This window comes from Pteronotus mesoamericanus, unplaced genomic scaffold (genome assembly GCF_021234165.1).
Source record: "Pteronotus mesoamericanus isolate MK-2021 breed Mesoamerican mustached bat unplaced genomic scaffold, CSHL_Meso_final contig_192, whole genome shotgun sequence".
Classification (NCBI taxonomy): Eukaryota; Metazoa; Chordata; class Mammalia; order Chiroptera; family Mormoopidae; genus Pteronotus; species Pteronotus mesoamericanus.
Window position 1 is genome coordinate 1,648,293 of NW_026555082.1, and position 16,903 is coordinate 1,665,195.

At 54.4% G+C, this 16,903-nt stretch overlaps 1 protein-coding gene across 7 annotated transcripts in view; it reads left to right on the top strand.

Annotated features, from left to right (window-relative positions):
* The window catches only part of PPP2R5C (protein phosphatase 2 regulatory subunit B'gamma), a 116,536-nt gene that overhangs the window by 79,702 nt on the left and 19,931 nt on the right, over positions 1 to 16,903 (top strand). For all 7 annotated transcript variants that reach the window (XM_054567729.1, XM_054567731.1, XM_054567730.1 and 4 more), the window contains 6 exons: positions 5,239 to 5,349; positions 6,226 to 6,318; positions 6,401 to 6,531; positions 10,530 to 10,589; positions 12,763 to 12,871; positions 14,237 to 14,290. In XM_054567729.1, the coding sequence (XP_054423704.1) occupies positions 5,239 to 5,349; positions 6,226 to 6,318; positions 6,401 to 6,531; positions 10,530 to 10,589; positions 12,763 to 12,871; positions 14,237 to 14,290 (558 nt within the window). The remainder of the gene's footprint in view (positions 1 to 5,238; positions 5,350 to 6,225; positions 6,319 to 6,400; positions 6,532 to 10,529; positions 10,590 to 12,762; positions 12,872 to 14,236; positions 14,291 to 16,903) is intronic.

Genomic DNA, 16,903 nt, shown 5'->3' on the forward strand with positions numbered 1-16,903 from the left:
CACGCAGCCGCTCAGGTCTCACGGCCCGGGGCTCGCCCTCACCTAGGGCTGCAGCCCGCACCCGAGGACCTCGCAGGTGCAGCCGCGGCAGGCGGGCCCTGAGTCGGCAGCCAGTGAGCCGTGGCGTGTGTGTCCCCAGGACGACCGCGGAGCTCTGCCAGGAAGGCGGGTTCGGGTCAGGGACTGGGAAAGGGGCAGTCGCTCTCTAAGTTTGCTGCCCCGACTTCGGTTACCCACCTGCATTCTCATCACATCCATCGAGTTCAAAAATCCAGTTAGAGCCCTGTTTCAGGTTGCGCTCAGCGTGTGACCTACCCTGCGGGGAGAGAAGCGACGTCCTCCCGTCCCTGGGGAGCGGCCAGTCCCCTCGCCCACCGGGGCGACTGTCAGTGTCCTTCGCCTGGGTTCGCACCTCTGCCACTGCGACCAGCACCTGGCAGTGCGTCCCTTGGTCATTTTCGTGGCTGTGACCTGGGGTCCTCCTATCGGTTACGATTCTGTGCTGCTTGTTAGTGGAGAGGGCGGCCGTTAGGTTTGTGCTTTCGGTTTTTGTTGGGTTTTGTATCCGTGGCCCCACCAAGGGGGTCTGTCTGTAGCCTCTGTTGGTTTTCACATACTGTGCATTATATGATTTACAAGCAAATACAGTTTTCTATTTAAAAAGAAATGCGGATGGGCTTCCACTGCCCCTCCTCCCCAAAATGTGTCTCTTAGCAACCTGACTCAGAGCCCAGGATTTCTGTTACGGGAGGAAGCGTGCCTGGCGGAACAGTAATTCGGCCTTTGGTGGAGTCACCTGTATAGACCCTACGCAGGTGACTAGAACAGCATCACTATCAGCGGACTAGCCCTTACGGTTTTGAACAAAGAACTGAGCAATCAACCTTTCTTTCCTCGTCGTCTCGGAAATTAGATTATCGGCGTTGTTCTTTGGAGTGAATCCTCTCCTATCTTAAGCCTCCACGTGTTCACGTGGTCCCCTGTGCGGCAGTGACATCCGCCCTGAATATTTTATTACCTCACTCTCAGCAGTGACTGTTACAGGTGTAGAAAGGCTGCATGATACTGCAGAATTGTGAGAATTTTCCATAATGTTGCTTCTTGGGCCACTTTGGTCTGCATCTAATTCCATAAATTTAGCGATTTGGTGGGCCGATTTTAAATGCTGAAAGTGGGAACGTCAAGAAAGCTGTAAAAGCAGATGCTTCCGAGCGTTATGGAGTCAGCCCGAGCCGCCACAGAGGTGCGCCTGCGTGTGTGGTGGCCCTTCGTGCCCAGCGCTTTCCCCTCCCCTGTGCCCCGGGCAAAGAGGATTCACCCTCTTTCAGAAGATGAGGAAGCCGAGGCTCGGGCAGAATTTTCAGTCGAGCGCCCTGCTCCTGGGGAGGAGGAGGCCCGGGGAGGCTGCCCCGAGGCCTGCTGACCCTGGGGCCCGGCTCTAGCTGCGTTCGAGCCCCGGAGCCCTCGCGCCAGGGTGTCGGGACTGAGCGGGGTGGCGGGCCCTGTGACCACGTCGGGCCTCCGGCTTCCGGACCATGCGGGGCACGGGCTTCCTTTGGCGTCCACAGCCCGGTGTTGACAGAGGTCGCCTGCAGTGTTTCTCTGAGACTGAACTGCGGGCACCTGGATGGCGCGCTTCCTGCACGCACGGCTGTCGGTGCTGCGGCCCTAAGCACACCTGACCCTCGCGCCTCTGTGTGCCGGACGTGTGACCGGGGTAGAGACCCAAGAAGAGCTCGAGGCGGCCTCCTATGTGCCTTCTCCTCTTCTAGCCCTTCCTGGACTCGAACATTTAATTCACGCAACATACCATGGTCAGAAAGACAGGTAGAAATTACGGCACAAGATTTGTTCACACACCTGAAACCTGTATAATTTTGTTAACCAGTGTCACCCCAGTGAATTTAATAAAAAGGAAAGAAATACTTGTTTGTTGCCTAAAATATATGACTTCTATCCAATAGGGTTGGCTAATAATGAAACGTCCTGGATTGAGGGCGGTCATCCTTCAAGGGCACTGGAAAGGGGACTTCTGCATTAAAAGCCACTTGGTCCGCGTCCCCTGCCGCCTCCTGGCCCAGCTCTAGGACTTGGCGAAGGTGCAGGTGCTGGGGAAGGGCTGCGGCTGACTGAGCGCGGTGTGTGGGGCTGCACCGGGACACGAGGACCGTTGCCATGGCTTCGCGGGTGGGAGGGCCCCGCCGGTCCCATGGAGTTAGCCCTCCGCTGTGTCAGTCGGAGCGCTGGCCAAGGACAGACCGGCGGCGCAGGGACTGCCTCAGGCCTGTGGAGGCGGCTGTGTGGGGCGAGCCCCAAGGGGCAGGGGCGGGCAGCCGGCCACGTGGGCTTCCTCCTTCCTCAGGGACCATAGCGTCACTCCTCAGGCTTTCAACAGGCTGGGGGAGGCTCACCCGCGTTCTCGGGGGTGCTCTCCTTTCCTTCAAGCCGCCCAACGGTGGAGGTTAATGCCTAACAGCCTTCACGGGGCTTCCCGACCGCTTGGCCGGGCCCCTGAGACTGGCCCGTGATGCTGGGCTGCGTTTGACGTCTCCAGCCGTTGCCTGGGAGCACGGCCTGGGAAGCCCGCCCTGCTCCTCCTCCGTCATCTCTGGTTAGAGCTGCCCCACCGACGTGAGCACTTCGCCTCAGGCTCGGGGCCGCCTCGGCTCCCCTCCCTGGGCAGCCTGGCGGGCGAGGGGCCTGCAGCGGGCGAGGCGGGCGGCGAGGGCGGGCCCAGCCCAGCAGGGGAGGGCGGCCACCGCGTGTGCGGCGCACTGGCTGGGCTGAGCCGTGTGGCGGGTCCTCCCTGTGGGGCACCTGTGCTCCGGAGACCCATCCGGGGGGCGGCCGCCCGCCCTCTGCTGCAGGCCTCTCGTCCCACCGGCTGAGCCGGCTGCCTGTCGGCAGGTCGTGGGCGCCCCCACCGCGCCTTCCCACCACCTGTGTGTTCCCCTCCGGGTGCAGTGCCCCCCAAGTTACGGGGGCACGCCTCCTTCTGAAGGCTCCAGGAGAGGCAGGCGGTGGGCGTTCACACACACCTCCGCCAGCAGGGACACCGGGCCCATGGCCACCGTCACCTGTGCCCCCCTCCACCTCTTGAAGGTGCCCCCAGTCTCTGAGTGACTCCAATCATTTGCGAGGATAGAGGACCCCAGATCACAGATGCCAACCCCCCCCCTCCCCGTGAAGGCTGCAGCCCATGACTCTTCTCTCTGTGCTTCTGCAGCCCTGCTGGGCAGAGGGCTCTGCCCTGGTGACCGTGGCATCTGCGCAGGGTGTGGCCTGTCCCTTGTGGGGAGGGGCTGGCTGCGGCCCCTTGTTGTCTTGTGCAGCTTTGGGGTCTGGGTGCCAGGAGGACGTGCCGTCTACGTGGCAACACCTGTCGCAGCCACTGTTCGTCAATCCGCTGTTGTCTGGGACGGCCTTCCCGAACCACAGCCTGTGCACAGGTTCCAGGCTTTTTCTCTCTATCACACTTTCCGAGCGTTACTCATACTTTTACTACAGGTTTTTCTAACTGTTTCTGGGTTTCCAACCTTTCTTTTCATTGCTTCCATTCCTGCCCCCCATTGTAGTTACTCCACATCCGCCCGTTCTCTGGATGATGCAGAGCAAGCTTGAGGCTGAGCTGTTGCAGCTGGTGACTTAAAGGGGATGTTTTTCTTCGTGAAAAACGTTAAGGTCTGGAGCTCGGTGTCAAAAACAGCGAAGACAGGCCGAAGCTCCGCACGTCCTGAAAACTCCTCCACAGACACAGTCTCATTGTTGTTATGGAGTCGGGCTTGTCCTTTAGGTCAGGTGTTTGGAGTTTGTGCTGTAGGGAGTGATGGGACGGGGCTTTTTCTGATCCCCTGTGAGAGCCCAGCTCTGTACCTGGCAGATGGTAGGTGCAGACTCGGGAAGGTAGCTGATCATATTTATACAAAAAGAAGTTAACTGTACGGAAAAAGTGAACTCTTTTTGTTTTTATCGCGCATCTGTCGATTACGTTGTGCTTTATTTAGAAAGCTAGCTTTTCGTATTACCCATATGGATATTAAAATGCACCTGTGCTTGCCCTGGCCCGCGTGGCTTGGTTGGAGCATCATCCCATAGACCTGAAGGTCGCAGGCCCAATCCCTGGTCAGGGCATATGCTAAAATTACGCGTCCAGGCCCTGGTCAGAGCGTGTACTAGAGGCAACTGGTGGATGTTTCTCTCCCACATCATTGCTTCCCTCCCTCCCTTCTCTCTCTAAAATCAGTCAGTCCGTCCTCAGGTGAGGATAAATTAAAAATTACCTGTTCTCCAAAGAACCCTAGACTTAATGTAGAAAACACCTGTTGTGAAACACATTGGTTTTCATGAAGTTGAAAACAAATGAAGCCTGGGATGGGGGACCGGTGAAGGGCGGTGCAAAGGCGGGGATCGGGGGAAGGGGCTGGGGACCCCGGGACGGAGTCATCCGAGCTCCAGGGCAACGTCTTCTCCCGGGGCCATGTCTCTGTGAGTCTGGACACACTGCAAGGGCTTGTGACTGTCGGGCCCCTGAGCACGCCGCCGTGTCCTGTGACGGCTCTTCCTGCCGACATGCAGCCTGTCTCTAGGAATGATCCTCTAGCCGTGTACTCAGACGTCCCCCTTCCTGACCGTTGCAGCCAACTTCGGCAGCAAAGTCTCACTGGGCGTCCCAGCACAGGGTGGCATTTGCCATCCATCACCATTTTCAGTTCTTAATCTCTGCTCTTTCCTTCATCATCTTGCTCTTTTCTCACCAGGCGTGGACGTTGTTCTTGCTTTTGCACTTACTGGGTATAATGAAGGCCTTAGACGTCGCCACTGCCTGTTGGCATTGGTAGGCGCCGCTTGTGAAAATTGGCAGCTCGGAGTCAAGGGGGGACCTTAGTGGTCGCCCGTCCGCAGCCGTGTTTCCTGCTGCAGTTTTATTAGGGCCCACACGGCTTCCAATTTCTTTTTTAGAGACAGAGGGGAGGGGAGGGAGAGAGACATCAATGTGCGAGAGAAGCAGGGACCAAACCCACAAACCAGGCATGTGCCTTGACCGAGATGCAAACTGACGACCCTTCGCTCTGCAGGACGACGCCCAAGGAACTGTGCCACGGCCCAGGGCTGCTGTGGGGTTTTGACGTAGAGAACCGCTGGGATCGGCCCTCCTGAGAATCACTTAGGGTTTTTAAAAATGTTCTTTGTAAATATTTTTAATGTCCTGGTTATAATTATAGACTATGTGGATTTTAGTTTGCAGTTAACATGTTTCGAACATTACCACCTTCCTCCAATCCCACGGGAGCAGAATTTGACCCAGAGGAAGACGAACCGACGTTAGAAGCAGCCTGGCCTCACCTACAGGTACTGAACTCGGGATTGTGCCAGAGACAGGCCTCAGTTAAACATGCGTGTCATGGGGCCCCCCCAACACAGCGCGCTGGCCCCGGGGCCTCACTCCAGCCAGTGGCAGCTGGGCCTCTGGTTGGCGGAGGTGTAGGCCTCGCACACTTGAGTGTGCCTGGAAGCGTCTAGCAGAAGAGAGGGTAGGGAGTGGTTTTTGCTGGGGCGGGCACCATGTACCAACTGCAGAGCTACGGACTTGCCAGTGTGTTCTCTGTGGAAGCAACCGCTTTGCTGATGGCCTGGGGGCCCCAGACACGGCCCGTTCGGGGCGCTTAGACTTAGTGTGCACCTGTTCTGTGCCCCAAAGCTCGTGGGGAGGTCGGGGGGGGGGTCCTGGGAGGGGAGACGGGAGCAGCGAGGCCCCGAGAGGGGACGGGCGGGAGAGGAAGGCTGTCTCCGTAGCAGGGCGCCCCTCCCACGGCATCTGGGACCTGCTCCCTGATCGGCCCCAGCTTCCTGCCCACCCGGCTCCCCCAGGACACTTGGCGGTGACGGGCTGCAAGTTCCACCCAGCATTAGGTCCCAGCCCAGCTCGTGGCCCCTGCGCATGGCGGCCTCTGGGCAGTGCCCTGCAAGCTTTGGTGGCCCCAGCATGGCAGTCATTCTGTTTAAATGCTCTTTAAGGAGCTGGTCTGTGGGTCTCAGCCAAATAAAACAGGTACTATCATTGGTTATATTTAAATTAGGCCATGTGATTTGGCATTAATTCTATAGATGTACAGCTTTTTAAAGGCTAGTATGTGTGACAAAGATTCAACTCATGGCATATGTTTAATCTCCATTTAATAAAATTCCCTGTTTTTTGACTCAGGTTTTTTTTTTTTTTTCTCCTAGCTTGTTTATGAATTTTTCTTAAGATTTTTAGAGTCTCCAGATTTCCAACCTAATATAGCGAAGAAATATATTGATCAGAAGTTTGTACTACAGGTAAGGTACAAATTAGCTGAAACTACAAAAGCCCTAATTTGCAGAGACTCTCAAGTCACTAAGTGTCTTTTTCTTCTTGAAGCTTTTAGAGCTCTTTGACAGTGAAGATCCTCGAGAGAGAGATTTTCTTAAAACTACCCTTCACAGAATCTACGGGAAATTCTTAGGCTTAAGAGCTTACATCAGAAAACAGATAAATAATATATTTTATAGGTAAGTCAGTGTGGGTGACGCTTCCCCTTTCGCACGATGATGTTCATTTCCATACTTCTTCCCCCACCCCCTCATGCCTTTGACAAGTGACCAAGGAGCAGTCATGGCTGAGCAGCCAGCGAGCCGTGTCTGGGGGCCCTAGTCCACACCTGCGCGCTGTGCTGGGCTGGGGCCGGCCCTCCCCGCCCTCCCAGCCCCCCGCACACCTCCTTTGTGTCGGTTTTCACTAAAACCAGGGGTTCCCTCTGGGGCGCAGATGGAGCGGTCGATCTGAAGCCGGCTCGCCCTGCCTCCAGTGGTCCCTTCGTGCTTCCCCGCTGCCTGTCAGTGGGGGACAAAGCAAGGAGTGAGTCTCTAGAAGCCTCGGGGGATCTAACGCTAGAGGCTTGGAGGCCCCTGCACACCCTGATGGGGGCAGCATGTGGTGGCCGGTGGCTCTCAGCAGCCACGGCCCCACCCCTAGGCCTGCAGGGCTGCGGGGACCAGCCAGGCTGAGACTCTGGCCATGAGGTTCTGGGGGGCGGGCGCAGCCCCGCAGCTCATCAGAGAATATTCCATAACGGCCTGCGGGAAGGTCCTAAGCGCAGTGTTTACCTTGACTCCTGGCCCCGGCCCTCCCAGGCTCAGCACCCCTCTGACACCCCTTCACCTCTGCTGCCGCCTCCGCTTCACACGCTGATGGGTGCCCTTTGGGTGAGCAGGTGCTAAGTCCTGGGTGGGGCCCTTGGTCCCGCAGGTCAGACCTCCTTCTCGTCCCCCTCCCTGCTCAGCTCAACACCTTCCACGCCACCGCCTAGCAGCCTGGTTTGCCCTCCTGCGACGCTCTCTTCCACCAGCCCTTCTCCGCGACCCCCCAGGCTTCCGGAAGCACATCTCCAGGGGAGCCTCCCCGGCCTGGCAGGCGGGCCCAGGCTCCCGGTCTCCCCGTGAGGGCAGGCCTCATGCTAGCTACTCTAGTGCACGTCCCAGGCCAGCTCAGGCGCAGACCCGGGGGCACCAAATACATGTCAATGGATGAAACAGTTGATGTTCTCATCTGTCCCTGGAAGGCTTACTAAGTCAGCAGTTCATTCTGTGAATTTTGGTTTCTCAGGAAGACTTACCCTAAGGCTCCTGACTGCAAGGCGGCTCAAGGCAGTGAAAGGTCCTAGCGGTGACAGGCACAGGGTGCAGGTCCCTCTGTGAGAGAGCTGAGCTGCGGTGCCAGAGAGAGAAAAGGACCCTGGCCACGGCCTGGAGGCCACCATCGGAGGCCAGGCGGGCCCCTTAAACACCCAGCCTGAGCGCGGGGAAAGGAAGAGCCAGGGGGGCGGCTGGGCGGGAAGCAGGGCCCCACAGCCAAGACCGACGGCCTCTCTGGGGAGCCTGACACCAGCTCCTCTCTGCTGTCGCCAGCCTGGCCCTGGCATACAAGCCAGTGCTCGACATCTCCCTGTCCTGCGCCTCTGCTCCTCAGGGTCTGTCCTCTCCCTCTTCCTCACACTTGCTATGACGTTCCAAGGACAGAGACTTCCCGCGTGAGGGTGGCTTTCCTCTGAATTCCTTCCCGGCCCCCCACCTCCATTTCTAACAGCCGCACACTCAGGACAGTGCCGCCATGCATCCTGTGCCTGGTCCTGGCCTGTGTTCTTGGCGTTAACAAGGCCGTTACAGGGCTGATGTAGTTATCAAAACATAATATCTGCATATATTATTTAAACAGAAGAAGAGGCACAATTTAAATTCCAGTCTTTTACGCCTAAAGTTAAAGCTCCATCTAAAGTAGGTTTTTTGTCCTTAAACAGAAGTTTTGTTCAAATAACAGAATCACAAATCAATACTTGCATTTAAGAAATAGAAGATGTCTCATACCTTAAAGAACCTTGATTTAGAAACTGAAATACATAAATAGGTTATTATTGAAAAGTTACTACACATAGTTTAAGTTCAGTTCTCACTAAAGTCTCCATGCGAGAGTGTAGGGAGGGGGGGTGTTTTGTTTTTCATAATCTGTTTGGTTTTTTTGTTTTTTGTAATCTCTTCTGTAATTATCATTCTTGATACGCACAATCAAAAGTAATCACGTCACGTAGATCCCATGATTGTTTGGGTCTCCGCCCCCAACAGCGCTTCTTCCTCGTTTCATGTGAGAAAACAGTTGAGGAGCCAGACCTTCAGAGAGGTTCTGCAGCTTATAAGGAAAAGACTATTTCAAACATACTGGCCTCAACTTACTGAAAATGTTAATGTAAAGTTTCTGTCTGTAGTTTCTCATCCCAGTCAGCATTTTTAGGATGTGGTTTAGAGAGCCCCATATACCTGTAATGCCTTTTCGGGCAAACAGTGGACCCACATCCACGTGGCTGAAAACCAGTTTATTCTTTCTCCCGATCTTGTGGCCTGCCCTGGGCTCGGCACACAGTCCTGCACGCGGTGTCCGCGAGGCCTGGGATGGCCGCCGTGGCTTCCGGCGGTGCCACCTGCTACGCCCCCAGTGGCTACCAGGAGGGGGACGGGCTGCCTGGCCTTGGGGGCGCAGCCAGGAGTGGGTCAGACCTCCGCCCTGTTACTGGTTCCCTGTCATTGGTCCCAGCACCCCAAGCCCAGGCTCGGGGGCGGAGGGAGTGCAGCGGAGTAGGGCAAGGAAGTGGTTCCACCTCCTCACAGGAGGGCAGGCACCTGCTGCAGGGAGGAGCCCCAGGTTTGGAGACCACCTCTGACGAGCAGTGTTTAGAGGCCTGATTTCTTTTTGCTGAATGAGTGAGCAGCCTCCTCGCCTGTCTGCGTGGATCTCCAAGGCTCCCCTCCCATTTCACACCCAGCTTTTTGTCTCCTGCTGGAAAAGTAAGGAAGAAAACGACTTATTTCCTCTTTTTTTTATACCTACTGGAGGATGGCGCAGAGTAGGGCCGTCTGATGGTGGGGCGCACTTGCTTCCTGCCTCCCCCGATTGGCCTCAGTCAGCCCCTCGCCCACCTTCCTGCCACTTGCCTGCTGCCGGCTCCACGTCACAGACCTTTGTTCAGGTGAAAGCAGTGCTCTTCTCCACTCCACACCCACTTTTTTGAAAATCAGGGCGGCGTCCCTCAGGATGCAGTTCAAGCCCCGCCCCCACGGTGACAGGCGCGCGCGCCTCTCTCTCTCTCTCTCTCTCTCTCTCTCTCTCAGGCCCGTCCTCAGGACTGTCTTCTGTCCTAGCGTCTCTGGCCGTTTGTTTTCCAAACAAGGACGATGAAATTCAAGTCAAATCCTTTATTCATCATAAACTCGTATTTTTGGCTTAAAGCTGTTCTAAACTAAGTTTCCATCTGATTGGCAGGCCAGTTTTCTGACTCCATTCACTTCAGGCTGAATCAGCCTGTGTCGGTTCAGGCTGACTGCACGGGAGCGAGTGGGAGGCAGGGCGGGCGGCTCTGAGCAGGCCCTTGGAGGGAGACGACGCCCTTCTCGTTTGTGTCTCTGTGCCCACTCGCTGCCCCAGGCTGGGTCCCAGCGCCGGACCTCAGCCCTCAGACTGACTCAGTGTGGGAGGCTCTGCCGGGAAGCAACCCAGGGGCCGGCAGTGTCCCGGGGACACTGGCCTGGTGGCCCTTGGGAGGCGTCCGGATTAAGGCACCCACTGAGGCTGAAATGCAGTTAAAAACAAAATTGATGGATGGAGGGGTGGAGAGATGGATGGGCCTGATACAGTGAACAGCAAATTATCCATTGTCAAATCTGAGTGGTTGAAACACAGGTCCTTACTGTAAAATTCTTTCAACTTCTCTTTTTCTTTGAAAACTTTCAAAATGAAAGGGGGAAATTTGTGAGCAGGCTCCGTCCTCTGCCCCCCAGGCTGCGAGGAGCTTACTTGGTGACAAGGAACAGAGCCCCAAGAACAGTTTTCACAGCCCAGCGCGCTTGCTGCTGCCCGGCTGCACGCTTCCCCTCTGCAGAGCGTTGCTGTCTTTATCCGGAGGATTTTAGTATTTCCGGCCACTGTTCCCTGTCTAATTCTAAGCGACGAATTGCTTTTCCAGGTTTATTTATGAAACAGAGCATCACAATGGCATAGCAGAGCTACTGGAAATACTGGGAAGGTAAGTCCCCTCTCTGTTCCTGGCGGGGCTTGGCTTTGGGTGGGATTTGTGCCAGGATGGCCCAGTTCATGGAGTCCAGCCGCCCCGCTCTCCAAAGCCAGGCGGTTCAAACCACTCTCTAGAAGAGCTTGCCCAGATCGAGCGGGCCAGAGAGCGCTCGGATGCGGATACGCTCCGCGACAGCGCTTCCCGTTTGTGTGGTTCCATAGGCAGACTCCATCTCCTTTACCTCAGGAGCATTACTATGGAAACACAAGTTCAATTATTTTTTCAAGAGCAGTGCTAAAAATAGTTACATTAACAAGGTGGATATTTGACACCTAAAAAAAGAATAGATCATTGTGCATTTGGAGAATTCAGTAAATGCTAATATTCCAAGTTGATTTTTATAAATTATTCATATGTATATTTCAAAAATAATTAACACTTCAAAAATTTTACCTAATCCAAGTAAAGCTCTTGCTGGCTGTCATGGTTTCAGGGGACGACTGCAGAGTCCGTCGAGCCTCCTAACCCACGGCTTCCGAGTCCACAGGGCTCCGTGGCCAAAGCAGCGTAAGGGGGCTGTTCCCCAGCCCTCTCTGCGGGCTGAGTGCACATGGGCAGCCAGAGGCGCTGCGGAACCCTGCGGGGGGAAGCTGGGAGGTTTCTTAAGATTTCATTTTTTTATTTTTAGAGAGAGGGTAAGGGAAAGAGGAAGAGGGAGAGAAACATCGGTTGCCTCTCGTAGGTGCCCCGACGGGAGACGGAACCCACAACCCCGGCATGTGCCCTGACCAGGAATCGAACTGGCGACCTTTTGCTTTGCAGGACGATGCCCAACCCAGTGAGCCACACCGGTCAGGGCCAACCTGTGCGATTTTGCTTAATGATTCCCAAAACCATCCTTGCTCTGATAGACATAACTTTTGAAAAATGTCGGTCCTCATGGAGAATTGTATTTTGACTAGTGCCAGCACGCTCAGCGGGCCTCTCCCTCAGCAGGACACAGTGAACAGTTAGGTGGGTGCCCCTTACAGGGTGTAGGACCGTGGGCAAGTTACTTACTGCTCTTGTGTCTCCTCCCTTTTCTGTGAAGTGGGAAGATAATTATGTTCACGGGCTGGGTGGTAGGAGGCTGGGTGAGCTGTTGGCAGTGCCTGGCACCACTGTGACGCGCTCACACGGTCTCCTGCCATGGCTGGGCTGGATTGCTTTGTCTCCCCAGAAGAGGGGGTGCCCTCTGGGAAGAGGGGGTCCTGAGGCTACCCCGCATGCAAATAAGCATATTTTCCTTGGTGGCCACTTAAGACTAACCCTGCCTGCAGCGCCCCGCCCCCGAGATTCCCTAATGGTGGGGAAGCAGTGTGCTGCCTGAACTGCTTCTGTGGCTCTCGGGGACATTTATCTGCGCCGCCTAATTACAAAACCTAATGAATAAACTGCTTGATGGTAGAGACAGAAACTTCAGTTTGCAGGGTCAGGGGAAGACCCCCATTCTGTGCTGAATGAAACAGGTTTCCTGGTGATTTTTAACCAAAGCCATTCTATGCGCTCGTACTCTGTTCTGTCAGCATTAGAATAAGGAGCTGGGAATTTCTCCCGGAAAGTGAATTCCCCGAGGTGGGTGGAGGCCTAGGGAAAGTGCTGCGTGTGACGCACCCAACCGGGGCCCGCCCTGAGCCGCCGGTGCCTGTGGCCTGAGGAGGGGGGTCCGTCCCCAGAGACTCCTGGCCTGGATAACACCCTGCAAACCCAGAAAGTTAAAAGTATCCCGCTCTGGCTGGTGTGGCTCAGTAGACTGAGTGCCAGCCTGCGAATCAAAGTGTCGCCAGTTCGATTCCCAGACACATGCTCGGGTTGCGGGCCAGGTCCCCAGTGGGGGACATGTGAGAGACAACCACGCAGGGGTGTTTCTCTCCCTCTCTCTCCCTCCCTTCCCCTCTCTTTAAAAAAAAAAATAATAAAATCTTTTTAAAATAAAATTATCACAAAGGTAAAATTGGCCATACTTCTGTGAAGATACTAAATGTTCATTTTATTTTCCTGCTGATACCCTCCTTTTTTCTCAAACATATCTTTTGCTTGCTGATTTTCATGCTGAAAACAAAAATGGAAAGAAAAAACAGCAAGATACTCTTTTAAGCCTGGAACTTGTAAATATTCAAACTTGGCACGAATTCTCTTTTCACAGTATAATTAATGGATTTGCCTTACCCCTGAAAGAAGAGCACAAGATTTTCTTATTGAAGGTGTTACTGCCTTTGCACAAAGTGAAGTCCCTGAGCGTCTACCACCCCCAGGTAAGGCCCGCCCACTGCCTTCCCCAAACCTGTGTGCGCAGTCCCCTATCCAGCCTGTGACCAGGGAGTGTTTCCTTTCTCGCGCCACGTTGGTGACTCAGTATTGGGGCTCTGGCGATAAAGGAAAGGATGAGAGGGTGAAGAGAGATTCCTTTCTAAGAAAATCAGAGAAACCTCAGGAATGGAGAATTTCAAAATGAGTTTTCAGCATAGAGAAGGGAGGGACTAGCTCGAAAAGAGTCAGGCGGGCTTTTCAGAGGAAGGTTGTCTGTAGCAGCATTTAAAATCTTGTACCTGAAAGAAAAAGCCTGTGTGTCCGTGGCCAGTGAAAAGGTTTATTTTTATAAACTGGATTTTTACAACTCTGTGAAAATCTAATTACAGTTGTCCTGAAGAGTTGGTCCCTACGCAGTTACTAACCACTGCGTGTGTGCAGACCTGGTTTTTCCTTCCCTCTCATCCCAACTCCAGGTAGACAGACCCTGGCTAGGCGGGCGGCAGCGCTCAAGACAGGGCCCCACCGCCAGCTGCAGCCACGGGCTGGTGCCCTGCAGCTGGTGCGACCCAGAACCCGGGGCTCCCTCCGAAGGCCTCACTTTGGGAGTTTGTGGTGTAGGATAAACTACAGAAAGTACAGTTGACGTGTGAAGAACGCGTGCTTGAGCTGTACAGGCCTGCTCAGCGTAGACTGCCTTCAGTTGGCCTGCACGATTCAGACCCGTGTTGTTCAAGGGTCAGCTGGTGGCTAGGAATCCGCATGTGCAGGGGCCGGCTTGAGTTCCGTGTGGACTTCCAGCTGCACGGGCAGCGGCCACTGTTCAAGCGCCAACTGTGTCTTTTTCAGATGGTTCTAATGATGTTGGCTTCCTGGGAAACATTTTGTTCAGAGATTTTTCTCTGACTGCTATTAACTGGAAAGATCTTTACATTCAGCCTGGTTGGTATATTAATTGTTCTAGATCAGAAATTAATAGTTCAGAGATTTAAGGTAGAACCAGATTTTAATTCAGTTTTTCCAAGCCGTCAGATTACTTGTTTGTTAGTTTCCCAAAAATACAAACCACAAGAAAAGTCCCCCTCAGACCCGGACTGACATACCGGTGTCAGCCCAAAAGACAGTTTCCTCGTTTCTTTAGCTTCCCTGGCACCTTCTGCAGCTGACAAGGGAGAATAACCCGTGGGGCCCGCGCTGGGGCCTGTTGCGGGGAGTCTGCTGCACCGGGCTGGGGGCGCCCCCACCGCACCTGAGTGCGCAGACCTTCCCCGTGGCGGAGGGAGGTCCCTAACGGGGATGCCGGGGTCCCAGCAGCAGCGCTGTTGCCATGGGGAAGCGAAACGCTGACGCTGCCCTCCTTCCTTTGTCAGCTGGCATACTGCGTCGTGCAGTTTCTGGAGAAGGACAGCACCCTCACGGAACCGGTAAGTGCCCCCGCCCCGCCTGCAGGGCGCTCACTGTCCACACCCACTGTCTGCCCAGCACACAGCTGTCCAGCTCTCTCCCCTTCAGTCACGGTCCTGGTGAGCACACTGAGTTCACGCGGGCGTTGCAGGGGTTCGGCGTAGTCCGTTCACTGATGGGGCCCTTGGCTGCAGTGATGGTTTATGCCATGATTGCCACCTTGTCCCTCATTGCACGTGAAACGCAGAGCGCTGGGCAGTTGTCACCACGAAGTCACGTGCAGCGTACCACTTTCCCTTCTCTTGGTTCAGCAACACATTTAACTGCCTTCCGTTGGAGGGACCGCACCGGGGCTCAAACGCTGCGCTGCCTGTTCGGGGCTTTCCTCTCAGGAAGGCGAATGTTAGTTACACTGCTGCCATTCAGTGTTTAGATTTCTAAAGTTTTGGCATTCTATCTTTATTAAAAATAGAAAAGCTTCCTCCGCTGGTGTGGCTCAGTGGATTGAGCGCTGGTCTGCAAACCGAAGGGTCGCCAGTTCAATTCCCAGTCAGGGCACAGGCCTGGGTTGCGGGCCAGGTCCCCAGTTGGGGGCGCACGAGAAGCAACCAATGGATGTATGTCTCACACATCAGTGTTTCTCTCCCTCTCTTCCTCCCTTCTTACCCCCTCTCTAAAAATAAATAAAATCTTTAAAAAGTAAATAAAAATACAAAAGCTTTCGTAGCCTAGATTAACAAAGTTAGGCATGTCAGGTGCTGGGGCAGTTGTTTGAAGACACTTTTTTTTAATAGCTTTATTGAGACATAATTCACATATCACACAATTCACCCATTTAATATGTCCAGTTCACTGGGTTTTGGTATATTATGCTAGTAGCTTTTTCGGTTTTTATAGAAGTAAGAAGAGAGAGACATGAATTTGTTGTTCTACTTACTAATGCATTCATTGGTCGACTCTTTTATTTCCATTGTTGGCCTGTTACCGTTGTCCCAATTTTCCCCGTCGCTCTCCCCAGCCCCGCCTCCCCCGCATAGGTTGACTCTTAGATGTTACCTGACCAGAGACCGAACCCGCCACCTTGGTGTATCGGGACACCACTGTGACCAACTGAGCCACCCCGCCAGAGATTAACTTTTTAAATTGTGGTAACATACACATAACAAACTCTGCCGTTTTAGGTGTCATCCTAGACATTGAATTCATTGACACCAGTGACAGGCAAAGCCATGTAACTGTGGCCACTATTTCCAAAGTTTTGCTATCACCCCTGACAGAAACTCTGCACCCACCAAACACCAAGTCCCTGTGTCCCTCCCCCAGCCCCTGGCACCGTCCTTTGTCATTTCTGGCCCTCAGGTCCCTGGAGCAGGGACCTCACTTGAGTCGAGCCGTGCAGGATTCGCCGTCCTGTGACTGGCTTCTCCCCTCAGCGTGGTGGCGTCGGGGCGCGTGCGTGCTCTAGCAGGTGTCTGAGCAGCACTCCGCTGTTGGCCGGGCCAGGCGTGGCCTGCCATTCGCCTGTCGGCGGACACGCAAGCCAGTCCCACGTTGCGGGGTGTGAATGGTGCTGCCGTGAGCGTGAGCGCACAAAGAACTCTTCAGGCTCCCACTCCTGGTCCTGGTCCTTTGGGCGTGTGTCCGGAAGTGGGACTGCTGGGTCGTACGGCAGTTCTAGGTTTCGCCGTTTGAGGAGCCAGCCAACTGCACTTCCCGCTGTGGCTGCGCCATGGCCCCCGGGGCCCCGGGCTCCCCACTCCTCACTGGTGCTGCTGGTCTTCTGCTTTCCTGGTTCCAGCCGTCCCAGCGGGTGCAAAGTGTGGCTCACTGGGGCTTCAATTTGCATTTCCCTGAGGACGAATGGTGTTGGGCACCTTTTCATGTGCCTGTTGGCCATCTGTGTGTCTTCTGTGGAGACACAGCTTTAACTCCACGGCCCGTTCTTTGAGTGGGTTGTTTTTTACTCTAGAGTAACAAAGTGAAAAGTATCAGGCACAGTTTAAAGGTTTGAGTGCTCTCTTAAAAGTTACTGTCAGAACAGAAAGGGTAGTTCTTGTGATTCTTGAGCCTTTTCTGTCTCCTGGGCAGTCTTTCAGCTCCTTGTGAAAACATGTGAGGAAGCCCCAGTACTGTGTTCCTGCGCAGAACTGACTTCTGGCCTCTGCTTTCTTTCAAGCTCCTAAATTGTGTGTCAACTCCTGCCTTGCCCACGAGTTCAGGAACAGCCCAATCGCATCCCTGAGCTGCCGCCTGCGGAGGCGACAAGGCGGCCACCCTCACGGTGGCGGTCCCTGCACTGCGCCCCTGGGTGTCCTTGCACCTCCACCTCAGCCCTGAGGTTTGGGTGGCTCCCAAGGAAAGGTAGCTCAGGTGGGGAAAGAAGAAAGAGACGACATGCGTAATTTTGATGTTCTGGCACGAAGAATTTTCTGAAAGCCTTAATACCATTCTGCAGCACTGGCACATCCTAAAGCGAATTCTTCCCGTTGAAGGTCTTCTCCAAGTGAAGGGTGAGAGTTTTTACTGGACAAAGTAGTAAGTGAAGAAATTCTAACACTTTTCTGTTTCAAAAATAAAAAGGCAAAGAAAAATACAGAAAGAGAGAAAGACCGTGCAGAGCCCCTCTCCCGACT